General features: G+C 42.4%; 1 protein-coding gene across 4 annotated transcripts in view; it reads right to left on the bottom strand.

The window, feature by feature from the left end:
* Positions 1–15,662, bottom strand: part of REPS2 (RALBP1 associated Eps domain containing 2) — a gene marked incomplete at its 5' end in the record, with an annotated part of 221,628 nt that overhangs the window by 128,267 nt on the left and 77,699 nt on the right. For all 4 annotated transcript variants that reach the window (XM_080794989.1, XM_080794991.1, XM_080794990.1 and 1 more), the window contains one exon: positions 12,963–13,060. In XM_080794989.1, the coding sequence (XP_080651115.1) occupies positions 12,963–13,060 (98 nt within the window). The remainder of the gene's footprint in view (positions 1–12,962; positions 13,061–15,662) is intronic.

Below are 15,662 nucleotides of genomic sequence, written 5' to 3'. Positions count from 1 at the left end.
GGAATCTGAATCTAATGAGTAACATGGAGTTGCTGCTTGTCAAGACAAACTAAATTTTAAAAGCAATCACCACAGACATATGAGAATGTGCGGGAACACATATTCATTACTTTGTTCAGTGCCAGGCACCGCAAGCACCCAATACACATGACCTATTTTCACCTTCACAAGAACCCTGAGAAGTAGGTCCCATTATTTCCAGTTTGCAGAACAAGAAACTGAGCGTTAAGGAAGGAACGTGACTTACCAAGATCACACACCTACTAAAATGGTAGAGCAGAGTCCAGAGTATACATTCTTTTTTAATCAGCAGGCCCGAGGCCTCTCCCTCCCTTTCTGATCCAACCATCCTGTAATAATATACCATTCCCTTTTAAGAAACACCCTCACTACTCTGAAAACTATAAAACACTGATGAAACAAATTCAAGATGACACCAAGAAATGGAAAAATATTCCATGCTCATGGACTGGAAGAACAAATACTGTTAAAATGTCTATACTACCCAAAGCAATCTACACATTTAACGCAATCCCTACCAAAATACCAACAGCATTTTTCACAGAGCTAGAACAAATGATCCTAAAATTTGTACGGAAACACAAAAGCAACCCTGAAAAGAAAAAGAAAAACAAAACTGCAAGCATCACAATTCCAGACTTCAAATTATGTTATAAAGTAGCAGTAATTAAAACAGTATGGTACTAGCATTAAAACAGATTCATAGAACAATGGAAGACAATAGAAAATCCAGAAATAAACCCACAAGTAGATGGTCAATTAATCTTTGACAAAGGAGAAATGAATATGCAATGGGAAAAAGTCTCTTCAAAAATGGTGCTAGGAAAACTGGACAGCTACATGCAAAAGAATGAAACTGACCATTTTCTTTCACCATACACAAAAATAGACTCAGAATGTATTAAAGACCTAAATGAGACCTACAGCCACAAAAGTCCTAGAAGATAACACAGGCAGTAATTTCTCTGACATCGGCCCTAGCAACATTTTTCTAGGTATGTCTCCTGAGGCAAGGGGAAACAAAAGCAAAAATAAACTATAGGGATGATCACATTAAAAAAAAAACCAAGAAAACAAAAGAACAACAACAAAAAAAAACCTTCTGCACAGCAAAGCAAACAATCAACAAAACTAAAAGGCAACCTATGAAATGAGAGAAGATATCTGCAAGTGATATATCCAAGAAAGAGTTAGTATCCAAAATATATTTAAAAAAAAAAAAACTTCTACAACTCAACACCCCAAAAATAAATAACTCAATTAAAAAATGGGCAGAAGACATGAACAGACATCTCTCCAAAGAAGACATCCAGATGGCCAACAGACACATGAAAAGATGCTCAACATCACTCACCAGCAGGGAAATGCAAATCAAAACCACAATGAGATACCACTTCACACCTATCGGAATGGCTAAAATCAAGACAAGAAACAACAAGTGTTGGTGAGGATGTGGAGAAAAAGAAACCCTCTTACACTGTTGGTGGGATGCAAACTGGTGGAGTCACTGTGGAAAACAGTATGGAGGTTCCCCAAAAAATTAGAAATAGAACTACCCTAGGATCCAGTAATCACACCACCGAGTATTTACCCAAAACACCGTAAGATACATACATCTCTATGTTTATTGCACCATTATTTACAATAGCCATTTTGGAAGCAGCCCAGGTGTCCATGAAAAAATGAATGGGTAACGATGTGGGATGCAAGCAAGTATGTGTGTACACACACACACACACCCCCCACAGAATTATTACTCAGCCACAAAAAGGAATGAAATCTTGCCTTGTACGATGACATGGATAGAGCCAGAGAGTATAATGCTAAGGGAAATAAGTCAGTCCGAGAAAGACAAATACCATATGATTTCACTCATACATGGAATTTAAGAAACAAAACAAGAAAAGGAAAACAAAAAGAGAGACAAACCAAGAAACAGACTCTTAACTATAAAGAACAAACTGATGGTTACCGGCGGGGGTGGGGGGGTGGTGAAATAGGTGATGGGGATTAAAGAGTGAACTCACCATGATGAAAAGAAAATAGGAATACCGTCACTTCAATGCCAAAATCAATGCAGCTATTTTGCAGACTGCAGATATGCATACAGGATATGAAAAACCTATACTTATACATCCCTCCCATTATCTAGTTTAGTCGTAGACTTTGGCCAATAAACTACTAAATTATACAGAGCACCATCTGATTTCTCACACACCTATAAACATCTGGCATGTTCTCACATCAGAAAGAATCCTGTAGACAGCCATACAATACAGGTATTCAATCATTTCACTGCTATTTTAGTATGTGGCACTAACACTATTTTGATTAACTTAAGAAATGCCTATGAAAAATCACTATCTCCAACTCTTCCATCGGGAGCCAAGATCTGCTACTCCAGAGGGCACTTTCCCTTGCGATTCTGCTATCTGCTTGGAGAAGTCCAGGAGAAAGTGAGAAGTCAGCAGTAGGAGAGATTTCGATGAGGCTGCGGACTTCCAGTACCACTGCACTAACATGCCCACCCCAATCCTTGCCAGTTAGGTCAAGGTGCCCTTAACCTCCTTCACTATGCCCTCCCCTTAACACTCAAGATCTGGGGCTGAATTCGAGTAATGCTTTAGACAATGAGGCTACAGACTGGAGGTGCAAAAAGAATGCAGATTCTGGAGGCGGAGAGATCTGGGCTCAGGTCTGGGATGGTTGCCTGGGCCACCTAACTTCTGAGCTATCAGTTCCCCACCTAAAGGCAGTGCCATGGCCCACAGGGCTCTGTCTACCTCTCCAGCTTCGTCTCCCGCCCACTCTGGGCTCTGGCCACACTGGCCTTCTTTCAGGTCTTGGACTGTGTCTCCTCTGTGTGCGCCACACATGGTGTACTGGCTCACCCAGTACCCACACCAGTGCCTCCTAGCATCACTCTGCACTGCAGACGCTGGCTAAGTAAAAGCACCTTATCCAAATACCTCTGCTGCTAGAATTCCACATGGAACTTAGGTTCCCCTAAACATGCCCACGAAAGGCTGGTTCAAAACAAGTCACGTGGTAAAAGAGGCAGGGAACAAAACATTCACTTGGCAGGCCTGGGTCATATAGAGTGTGGAGCGGCCGCTGAAAGCGATGGTGACAGCAGCCCAGCTCTGTAGCTACCTGACTGCGGCAAAGGCAAAGCTCCCTCAGCCCTCCAGCCGTCCAGCCCTGCTGTGTGGTTTGGGGAACTGTTCCCGCAAGCCCAGAAGACAGTCACAATCTTCAGCCCTTCCGAAGACCTGGTAGACCTGCCACCCCCTTATCAGAAATCCCTATTTGGGTAGCTAGCCGGAGTAGATTCTGCCATCCACAGTAAAGCCCTGGCCAATGCACACCCTTAGTCTAGACTCTTCCCGCTCAGCCAGACACCCCTCTCCTCACCTCCCAGCATCATCCTCCCTTTGCCCGGTTACCTCCTACTCATCCTGTGCAGCTCAGCTCAAGCAGCATCTCTTCAGGGAAGCCTTCCCTCACTTTCTAGCCCTAGGTGGGATTTCTCTGTCACATGCCATGGAAATCCTCTCTTGTCATTAGGGCAACTGTCAGTTTTCCATTATACACGCAGAGGTGGGACCTTCTGATCACATCCATCTGCCCACTTGACAGCAAGTTCCCTGAGAGCAGGGACCATGTCTGTAGTCCTCAGGGTACTTCTGGCATGGTGCCAGACCCCCAGAAGCCCCTTAGGACTCCAGAGTGAACGAGTACGGGACATAATCTTGCAAGAAGTCTACCTTCCAAGACTGTTGGGAGAATTGAAAGGACACCCACAAGTTAAGGGACAAGCACAGCACCAGGATCAAATAAGCACTCACTTGGCAGAGACTCTCACTGGGATAGGCAACTAAAGGCATGACACCTGTTCACCTGAGACCAGGGGGCATACCACCAATGGGCCCAGGAGCTGAAATGGTGCTGCTATAAAGGAACCTTCCATATTTACACCCAAATATATATACCAACGAACTGAGACTAAGGGGTCCTGGAGAATACGCCAGAAACAAACACACACTCTCTTTTTCCAGCTTTAAATAGTACTATTTGGGACCAGGAGTTCAACTGGGTGTTTACAATTGAGAGAATAAATCAGAGGGGCTCCTATCTACCATATCAATGTGGGCCCTAGCTACTATCAAGAAAAGCTCTGGACACCATAATGCCCACAACTGTGGGTAAAAGCAGAGCTGACCCCACAAATAAAATGAGCTCATTTGCTTTCATCAGTAGTCTAATGACCTATGAAGAACTACAGGGAAGCTAGACTTCTCATGTGTACCAGATCCACCATTTTTACCCTCCCTTCACCCTACTGTCTCCAAGCACGGATTCGATAAGGCCTTAAGGCAGCACCCCAATGAATCCTAATATTACTGAATTTTCCTTTTCCCATAAAAATCCTTCAGTTTCAACGCCAGGTGCCCTGTTCTTATATCCTGGAATCACATCTCTCAACGATCCAGTATCTCTTTACTATTCTCATCCTGTAACACGAAACATTTTTCATTGTAGAAATGCCTCCCAACAAAGAAACCAAGCAACTACCACCACATTAATTGCTAAGAAGCATAAGTACATGGTAAGCACCTGAAGAAGATAATAAGAGACCAATCTTAAAAAAATTAGGCTACAAAAAAAGTTAATTTCAGTATCAATTGAAATAAAATGTTTCAAAAATAAGGGGAAAAGAAGTAGGTGAAGGAAGTAAGTAGGAAAGAGGCTTAATGTGATGAAAAACAGGACCTCTTTTGTGGTAATAGTGACTCATCGGGTATCTGTGAGTCCTAGGTCGTACACTCAGTGAAGTAGAACATATCAACCTTTTTTACTCCTTAAAGAGATGGTAAAACTCCAGCTAAGGTTTGAAATCAAACGCGCGGAGTCAATCTGGTAAAACAAGATGTCAAGAACAAGGCATATGCATTCCTATAAAATTGATCAAATCAGCTCTTCCTGTTACACACAAAGACAAACGCACATATACTCCTTCCCGCCCTCTTCCTTCTCCTCCTCCTCCTTCCCGCACCCCCTTCTATTTCAGTCAGAGGAAGAGAATTTAGCAATGCCAAGAGGTCAACACACACACTGTATATTAACATTCACTATCCCTAACAACAGAAGATTTTCCTAGCCCTAATCTCTACCCATAAACTAAGTAATTCAACTTTCTGCCCTAAAAGTATAAATAAGAATTTCCTGTTGCCAGAGGGCCTAGGGCGCTCCAGAACCAAGAGAGGCTGGGGTCCCTAACCTCCTACAAGGGCCCTAGGTGCTCAGGACCTCCTCTCAAGCACACAAGGAGCAATTTTCTATATACAGCCTCTCGCTCCTCCAAGGGAAAAGAGACACCAGCTTCTGGTTTCACACTGGCAGGAATGACAAGCCAGTTAAAAAAAAAAAAAAAAAAAACACTGATAACTCTTAAAAGGGGCATAGGCTATACTACACTTCACTGATAAAGAGAAATGTTGGGGCACCTGGGTGGCTCAGTCTGTTGGGCTCAAGACATGATCCCAGAGTCCTGGGACTGAGCCCCATGTCAGGCTCCCTGCTCAGCGGGGGGGCCTGCTTCTCCCTCTCCCTCTGCCCCTGCTCTCTCTCAAATAAATAAATAAAATCTTTTAAAAACTTAAAAATTAAAAATAAAGAGAAATGTTAAGTAAAACTACACTTAGATAGGGGCACCTGGATGGCTCAGTTGGTTAAATGTCTGCCTTCAGCTCAGGTGCTGATCCCTGGGTTCTGGGATGGAGCCCCGCATCAGGCTCGTTGCTCAGCGGGGAGCCTGCTTCTCCTTCTCCCTCTGCCCGCCACTCTCCCTGCTTGTACCCTCTATCTCTCTCTCTCTCTCTATGTCAAATAAATAAATAAATAATCTTAAAAAAAAAAAAAACTACACTGAGATAACATTTTTCACCTATCAGATTGGCAAAGATGTGCAAGTTTTTTAGCACATTGTGTTAGCTCAGGTATGGGAAAATAAACACTTCCATACATCGTTGGTGAATGTGTGAATTGGTAGTCTCCAATTTGAAGATCTCTATCAAAAAAAAAAAATGTGTAGGAGCGCCTGGGTGCCTCAGTCGGTTAAGTGTCTGCCTTCAGCTCACATCATGATTCCAGGGTCCTGGGATCAAGCCCCACATAAGGCTCCCTTCTCAGTGGGGAGCCTACTTCTCCCTCTCCTCCCTGCTCATGCTCTCTCTCGCTATCTGTCTCTCGCAAATAAGTAAATAAAATTAAAAAAAAATAAAACAAAACAAAAATATGTAGACATTTCATCCAATTATTCCATTTCTAAGAACTGGTGCATGCGCTGTGTGTGTGTATGTACACACACACACACATATGCAAGCAACGCTCTGATTCCAAGTTTCCAGATGCTGATCAGAAGGAGCTGAGCCATAAATGATTTATGGAAGATGCACACAACAAAATGCCACGCATTTGAAAAAAGCCAAAAGATGAGGACTGCTATAGAATGCGGTTAAAGTTTATTGCTACCTAAAATATGCAAGTGCATAACAGATGTACATAGTATGCTACCATATGTATAAAAATGTGGAACTATGTTTTGCACCTATTATATATAATTACATATAAGAATACCTATATTCACTTGTATATGCATAAAATAGTCCTAGAATGATACAAAAGAAATGTGTCATATTAGCTGTCTCTAGGATGCGGAACTGGATGGCCAGCGGTGGGGACAGCAGGGATACTTTTCATTCTGCATCCTTTTGTATCTTTTTAATTTCTGACATATTTTTTAAATTTTTAATTGCTCTCAAGAACAAGAGTATTTCAAAGTTCACAACCCATGATCCAAAAGAAAAAAACCCCAAAACGAAAAAACAGCAGTGTGGCATTTACTGTATAATCTGCAACAAGCCAGCAGCACCTCAGCGCACTCTCTCGGCGACCAAGGAGAGAGGGTGAGCATGGATTAGGTGGTTGCAGAGCTCCAGCCCCTCAGGAGAACATCCCCGACGGTTTCTTCAGTGGCTCATTAGCCCACTGGTTTGACTGCAAGATGTGGAGTAAAAAAAGGGGGGGGGGGGTGCAGAACTGAATGTGGAGTGACGTCATGCTGAGGTACGCCCAGGAGCACTTCGCAGAGGGCAAGGTCACAGCTCTCAGATAAGGAGAGAGCAGGAAAGATACCAAAATAATCAAGGAAAAAAATGCCTGAGGCTCCACTCAAAGAAAACAAAACAACCACAAAAACAGCCCCCACCCAGGCCAAATGACCATGAAAGAGCCCCCCTTGGGCCCGACCTGCCAACAGGCCATTCCTCGGGGCTGAGGACCAGGTAAGAGAAGCAGAGTGGCTTAGACAGTACTGAGTAGGCCCCACTTGGTGACCTGCTTCTTTCTTCTCCACACTCAGAGCACGGATTTGCTCACAACTCACCTCTAAGCCACCTCATTCAATCCCACCCCAGTCTTCCAGCCACAGCTTCTACTGTCTGCTGCCCTTACCCCACAACATGATAGTCCCATCCATTCATAAGATACCTTTCACACCATAAAAAGTCTTCCCAACGCAGCGGCAGCCTCCCAGAAAGTCTGGTTCTTCCTGTTCTCATCAAAACGCCTACAATGAACAACTTACTCACAGTGACTATCCATTCCCTTCTGACTTACGCCAACAGCACTCTGACAGAACCTTGGGATATTTGTCTTTTACCAACCTTTACACACTTCTTTCCTATTTAGAAAGTTCCAAAGGGAGGCAAGGAGAGAGAGAATCTGCTTCTGGCCATGAGTACCTACAATTAAGTCCAGGGTGGGATTGGGAGGCATGGTAAAAAATTGAACTTGAGCAAGAATGGGGGGGAGGAGACAACTAATTTAAATAAATGTTTTTCAAGTCACAGACTTTTATATTAATATAGTGACTAGACAGCAATGTCTAACAATGTCTGCCTAGTCAGTAGAAAACTGCCGCCACAAATATAGGCAACACCCCCAAGTAAAATGGCAGAGTGATGAAGTTCTCTAAATTCTGTTTATCAGTTTTTTGTCTTTGAAGTAATAAAGACAAGCGAGTATTGAGAATTTACCCCAGAAGGCTGTTAAGTTCACCCCTCCAGAAAGAGAAGAAAATATCACAACATGTATATTTAGAGTGCAAAAAGTGAGTATGTTTTGATTTCAAATAAAAGATAATTTTTTTCCTACTGAGATCTGCCTGGAAGGATATTGCATTTGCCCAAGCCTGTCTTCCTCAAGTTATGTAAAAATATATTGCATACATTTTTATATGTGTGTGTGTATACATATATGTATACACAAATATATATGAATACCTGTATTTGTTTATATGTGCACAATATACTCCTGGAATGGTATAAAATAAACAGACAACACCAGATGCCTCTGGAATGTGAAACCAATAAAGACTGAATGCCCATCCTCTAGCTGAGCTTACAGATAAATGAGAGAAGTTACCAACCATTTTTTAAGAATGATAAAATGGGGGCGCCTGGGTGGCTCAGTGGGTTAAGCCTCTGCCTTCGGCTCAGGTCATGATCTCAGGGTCCTGGGATCAAGTCCTGCATTGGGCTCTCTGCTCGGCAGGGAGCCTGCTTCCTCCTCCCTCTCTGCCTGCCTCTCTGCCTACTTGTGATCTCTGTCTGTCAAATAAATAAATAAAACCTTTAAAAAAAAAAAGAATGATAAAATGGAAACTTCACATATACAAGAAGTACAAGAAGTTTAAGTTCTCAAACTTAATGTTATCAATAGAAAACAAAAGCATACATGAATTAAGACAAAGGAGAAAACAAGGAAGGCAAAATCCAGGATGGAGAATAAGGATCCCACACAGAGAACACTGACCATCGGAGAAACAACAGTAGCTCTGTGTGGCCAAGAGTATTGAGGGAGAGAAGTGTACTACTGTGGCTGAAAAGGCATTAAGCAGGGGCGAACACCAGGGCCCTGAGAGCCCTGTTCAGGAACACAGGTGATACAAAGGTAACAGTAGGCAGGGAGTGACAGGTCTCAGTCAAGGGAATAACGTGATTAAATATGTACTTTTAAGATTTGAAGAGGGCAAGAGGGGAAGCAAGGAAAAAGAGTTAGAGGCAAATAGAATAGATTCAGTCACAGAACAGGATGGTCTGAACCAAAGAAATACAGAATAACGGACAGGTAAGAGAGGCATTTAGAAAGTAAAATGGCAAGGACCTGGCAACTAAGTGGGCAGAAGAGCCAAGAGACGAGCCAAATATAGAGACCAGCATTCTGGCCCATGCGGATAGGTGGATGCAGCCAGGAATGGAAGGGCGAAAGCTGGCTTTGTGGGAAAGACATGTCAGTTTAAACTCACAGTGGGACATCTGAGTGAGGATGTCTGGCAGATGGAGATATGTGGTCATAAGCTTCCGTACAGCTAAAGAGGAACAGAGTAAGAAGCAGACCAGGCATCACCAGCACGTGAGGTGCTGATCGAAGAAGGAGAATGGAAAAAGAAGATAAGGAAGAGGCAGTCACAGAAGCAAGAAGAAAAGCAGGAGAGGATGGCATCATGGACACCAAACAATGAGAGCATGTCAAGAAGGTGGTCAGTGGCAAAAGGGGTCAATAAAACAAGGGCTTAACCCAAGGTAGTTTCTGGCAGCCACCGCAAAAGCAGAGGCAGTGGAGTAGAGTGGGAACAAAAGGGACAATTCTAAATCCCACATGAGCAAATCACAAATGTCGATGGTTAAGATAATTTGTGAAAAGTAAACCACAAAATGACCTATAAACACATGATAAAAAGATGAATCAGGAAAGAAGACTTAGTATTTCTAACACACACACACACACACACACACACACATTCATTCATTTGAACATTTTGAGAGAGAAAGAGAGCATGAGCAGGGGGGAGGAGCAGAGGGAGAAGGAGTGGCAGAGGGAGAGGGAGAAGCAGGCACCCCACTGAGCAGGAAGCTGGATTTGGGGTTCAATCCCAAGACCCTGAGATCATGACCCGAGGTGAAGGCAGACACTTAACCAACTAAGCCACCCAGGCGCCCTGAAGACTTAGTATTTCTTTACAAATCACTGTCAACCATCCACTGATATAAGATATGCTCAGCATCTGAAATTTCAAGGGAAAAAACTTCCAACCCTGAACAACAACAAAAAACCCTGAAATTCCTAAAATGTTAGGCAAAAAAAATTATTCATGCCAATATCTGGGTGCTGAATCTGGCATAAGCATCTCCAAAATGTCAAGTTCATGAGCTGCAACAGCACTGGCCCAGCGTCCTGAATAACCGCCCCAAGTACTCAGAGGCCACCTCCCTTTTAATCATGAGGAACAACTTGAATACAAGGCCACAGAGGAAGCTAGAAGAGAGCAAGGTTGCCAACAGCACGTTAACGTGGCAATGCGAGAAGAATGAGTTACCCCAGCCTAGCCTACCACCAGGCCCAATCCATATTGATCCCCTAGCACAAAAAACCTTTTCTTTAGATCCCATCATCTACATGACTAATTCAGGTTGGCATTTTCCTTTCTGGGAAATGGGAGTTCAAGCAAACCAAGTCGATAGGCATAGGAAGGAAACCTAGAAACAAAAGCAAGAAAAACTCATCAGCCATGAAAACCATGAACTGCTGTCCCAACGAAGGCCCCTTGTTCTCATCTTCAACAGAAGGCAATTCTCCAATCAGGAGAGGGCAGGGGCAGGGCTTTCACTGACCTCAAGCAAACATTAAGGGAGTCAGACTACTGCAGATTATTCTAATAGACTGTTAAGTCCATTCCAAGTCATTCATGTTACAGAAAAGAGAAGAAACTTGCCAAAGGTCACACAGTTTGTTCAGATGTGGGCAAGAACCCATCTGTTTTTTTCTGCACTATACCATAAGTCCTTCTAATGGCCACCAACTGCCAAATACTGATGTCCAGCTCTGGCTCTCCCCAAAGCTCCAGAGCCATATTCCCCACCATCTCTTTGACACTTCCTCTTGGCTATCCCAAAAGCTCAAATCCCAACATCCAACACTGAACTCATGATCTTTCCCTCATACTCTCAATGCCAATTTTTCATCTAGGGCTTCTTAGCTTACCAGATGATATCACCATCTATCTGGTTCCTGAGCCAGACTAAGAAAACATGTCCTGTGTTTGAACTCCAGCCCTATCTCTTCCTAGCTGTGACTCTGGGCAAATTAAATAAGGTCTTTAAACCTCAGGTTTTGTCATCTAATAAATGGGATAACACAGCAGACTCCCAGGACTCCAAGATGGCTTCATCCATACCAATGAAGCAGAAGCAGCTCATGGCAAACTGGAAGAGCTGCCAAGCCAGATACTGATGTGGGATTTCACCCCTAAAGGTGCTGCTGGAGCATTTCAAAGGGGTTACTACCAGCCAGTATTATAAACAAGTATGTCAATGTGAAGAAAGGGGGGCATCGCTGGGACTTCTATGGTGCTGGTAGCTTATGTGCATTTCAACTACTGTCATTATTACAAGGACCAGTTCTGCCATTTATTAGTTATGAATAAAACTTTGACCCATTACCTAACCTCTCTTGGCCACAGTTAACTCATATACACTAGTGGATAAAAGAGTTCCTAGATCTTACAGTTGTAGGAAGCATTAAATATAAATATACAGCGTATGGCTACATTATTATCCTTAAGAAAGTTCTTTGTACACAGACTACCACCTTAGAAGATAAAGTTCTTTCCATAACATGGTTATGGGCCTTACAGATTGCCCTATTCCCAGAGGGTAGTCAGCGAACACGATCGTCCTTAGCCTTTGTCTATTCTGTTTGAGACTAGCAAGCCAATTCTTTTTTTAATTAATTATTTTTATTAACATATAATGTATTATTTGCCCCAGGGGTACAGGTCTGTGAATCATCAGGCTTACACATTTCACAGCACTCACCATAGCATACACCCTCCCCAGTGTCCATAACCCAACCACCCTCTGCCTACCCTTGCCATCCCCTAGCAACCCTCGGTTTAGCAAACCAATTCTTTAGGGGAATATCTGACACTACCCTTCTATTCTGAGTAGAACTGCCTGTGCACAAGTGATCCTTCTTCCCAAGTTGGATAACCGAAATGTCACACAGACTACCCAACTTCCTCTTGCCTTTAGGGTCAAACAGTACACCCAGTTTTTTTCATAATTCCTCTCATGCAAACACATACACACCAGCAAGCACACACCCTTTTTTGAGACTATGACGTCCCCAGCACAGGACTCAAGAGATACTACACAAGAAAACAGTTGCAGACATGAAAATAATAAGAGTTCTTTATCCAAAAGAAAACACTGGAGAAAGGGGAGCTGACATCTTATAAACTAGGAGAAATGGAGACATCTCGTGTTCTTCTGTCATAATATTCCTTTTATATCTATTCCATATAAGAAACAGCAGTTGCTGCCACATGTAAAATAATCATTCTCCAAACAGCATAGACTAGGCACTAAAACAGAATGCGGAAGAACTACCTCTGCCTTCCAAAATCTTCCAATGTAACTGGAGGCACCAAACAAAGGGCAACAGTTAAGTATCCACTGAATGAATAATAATAAAGAGTAAGACAGAAATAACATAGGCTGTTTTGGGAAAAAATAAAGCACTCCTCCTGAAAAAGGAGACTAATGATGTAAGTGGAAAGGCATTTTAGACTAAAGACCAAAAACCAGCTTGGATTAGTCTAGAGACACTGAGAAAGGGTAGAAACACATCTTACAAAAAAGATGTAGGAGAACAGGGGCATCTGGCTGGCTCAGTCAGAGGGTCATGAGACTCTTGATCTTAGGGTCATGAGTTTAAGCCCCATATTGGGGGTAGAACTTTAAAAAAAGAGGGCCCGACAGAAAGTCGTGTCCTGTCCCACAAGTCTCCCACTAGCATAACCCCAAAACGTCACTTACCCGAATAAGGGAAGCCTGATGCCGAGGGGGCTTGGCTCCAGGGGCCCCCGACGAGGGTCCTTCAGGCTGGACAAGGGGCTGTCTAGCTTCATAAGGAGCTGAAAAAACAGGAGGAAAAGTCAGCACAGTACAAGAAGATTCCACCCAAAAATTATGACTTCACACTCAAACTGAGAGTGTCTGTTCTTCAGGGAAGAATCAGCAAAGGAATTAGAGTTTATGTACATAGGGCCACCTTGTACAAACCAAGCTTGGTGCCCCTGGGTACAATTTAGGGAAGCAATCTAAAGACATTCAACTGATTCATGAAAAGACAGGAAAATATTTACATCAAGTTGAGATTAGGAATAAATTAGAAGAGCGGAACGTTTGAGAACCTAAATTGCAATAGGAAGCAGTAACAATAGTCAGGAAAGTGCCATGTTATAAATGCTCAAATTCTAACTATGACGTAAATTCTATATACACCCGCTGGTTTAAAAGTCTTGCATTCATCATCCACCTTCCAAAGCAGCAAGAAAATAAATACGCATTTTGAACACTAAGAATCAACATTACTGTTCATTTTTCAAAAATAAATGGCACAGTCTTCTTTTCCTTATTGGAAAGAATGTAAAACCAAGTAAAGTACAAAAAGGAATAAATGCATTTTATATTTATTATTTTATCTTTCAGTAACCAAATGAAAAATAATTTTGCTGACTTTGAGAAAAGCTCTTATGCCACAAAAACAAATGCATTTTTTTATTCCTTTTATTTCCAGAACACTTCATAATGATCTTGCCAAAATGGCAGGAAAACAGTTAAATATAACCAAGTAGTATTCAACTCTAACAGAAAGGAGAAATTATCAGCCATGATGAAACCATTTTTGATTAACATTTCTGGTTATCAATTCAAGTTTTTGGAAATATATCAAGAAGTAAAATGCTGGGGCACCTGGGTGACTGAGTAGGTTAAGCCTCTGACTTTGGCTCAGGTCATGACCTCAGGGTCCTGGGATCGAGCCCCACATCAGGTTTCCCACTCAGTGTGGAGTCTGTTTGTCCCTCTCCCCCTTCTCCATTCCCGGCTTGTGCTCTCGCTCTCTCTCTCTAATAATTAAATAAAATCGTTTTAAAAAAAGAACTAAAATGCTTTCTTCCTATAGTTTCCTCATGAATAAAATTAGGTAAAGAGAGCAGAGCAGCCTGTTACGGCATCGCCCTTAGTATAGTTTGACCCCTGGAAAATAAAGGAGGTGTAAGAACGGCACGTGAAGAACAGCAAACCACTCTTGGACTCACATCTGCTTTTTGTATTTCCTCCAAGGACTGGAACACAACATTATAACACCTTTAAAATATATTAAAACATCAAAAATCATTACCTGGCAAAGCATTAAGTAGATTTTCAGACCCTGCTAAGAATAAACAAACATATATAAACTGCAAAAGACACAAAACCAAGAACGTGTAATCCAAATCTTAGAAGATAAGTCTCAGCTGGTAGACAGGTGTTGTCCTCCGAAGGATTTTTATTTATTTATTTATTATTTATTTATTATTTAAATGCAATTAGTTAACATATAGTGTATTATTAGCTTCAGAGGTAGAGTTCAGTCGAAGAAGGATTAAGATTGTTCTATTTTGATGGAATACCCAATGCCAGAATTAAACTCTCAATGTCAGAAGTTTTGAACCATAGTAAACTGTACCATGATTGGGATACTAGTGGTCACAAGCTTTCCCTGGGGAGCTGATCCCCGGTACTTTGGGTTCCCCTCAGAGGGAGGGAGCTTCTATTGCAAAGGAGGACACATATGCAAGGAAGCCATGTGGCCCATGGCTCCAGTCCCTTATCTACAAGGGTCTTCCCTTGGGAGAAATAGACCTATCTCATCAGTAAGGCTTGAACAAAGACTCAGCTGCGTAAGGGATCATTTTTGGAAAGGGCTGGCCTCAATGGCAGATTTTCTCTTCCTACTCCTATGGGAAGCCTGGGTTGGCCACACCAGCCTGCGACTGGAAAGGTGAGTGTATGAAGCCCATCTGGTCACAAATCTAAAACATGCACTCCGATCAGCTCTGTCAGTACCAGAGCTGATAACTGGACCATCATCAGTCTGACTCCTGTCTCATTCCCCAGCTGGATCTCAACTCAGAAAGCAAAAAGGCACTACTTATTGTCTCTACTCTCCTTCCTCTAAATAAAACCTGGAACGTTCAATTCAACACAAAGGAAAGAATTCTTAGATCCCCTTATGAGAGATTTAATAAGGAACTATAAGTATCATCTTTCTCCAAAGGGAGGAGTATAATATGAAGCATAAAGATGTCATCACTCTGAGATTCAGTGTCCAATTAGAACAGGAACCACTAGTAACTGCACAGTAAAGACTCTACGTCTGCAGTCAACCTAATGAATGATATCCAGAAGGTGACTTTCAAGAATACTGAAGAACTTCAAAAATAAACAGGTACCAGGGGCACCTGGGTGGCTCAGTGGGTTAAGCCTCTGCCTTCTGCTCAGGTCATGATCTCAGGGTCCTGGGATCGAGACCCGCATAAGGCTCTCTGCTTCACAGGAAGCCTGCTTCCCTTTCTCTCTCTGCCTGCCTCTCTGCCTACTTGTGATCTCTCTCTCTCTCTCTCTCTCTGTCAAATAAATAAATGAAATCTTTTTTAAAATAATTAAATAAATAAATAAATAAATAAATAA

The sequence above is a fragment of the Martes martes genome (genome assembly GCF_963455335.1).
Source record: "Martes martes genome assembly, chromosome: X".
In the NCBI taxonomy this organism is placed as follows: Eukaryota; Metazoa; Chordata; class Mammalia; order Carnivora; family Mustelidae; genus Martes; species Martes martes.
This window is presented reverse-complemented; position numbering and strand designations above follow the sequence as displayed.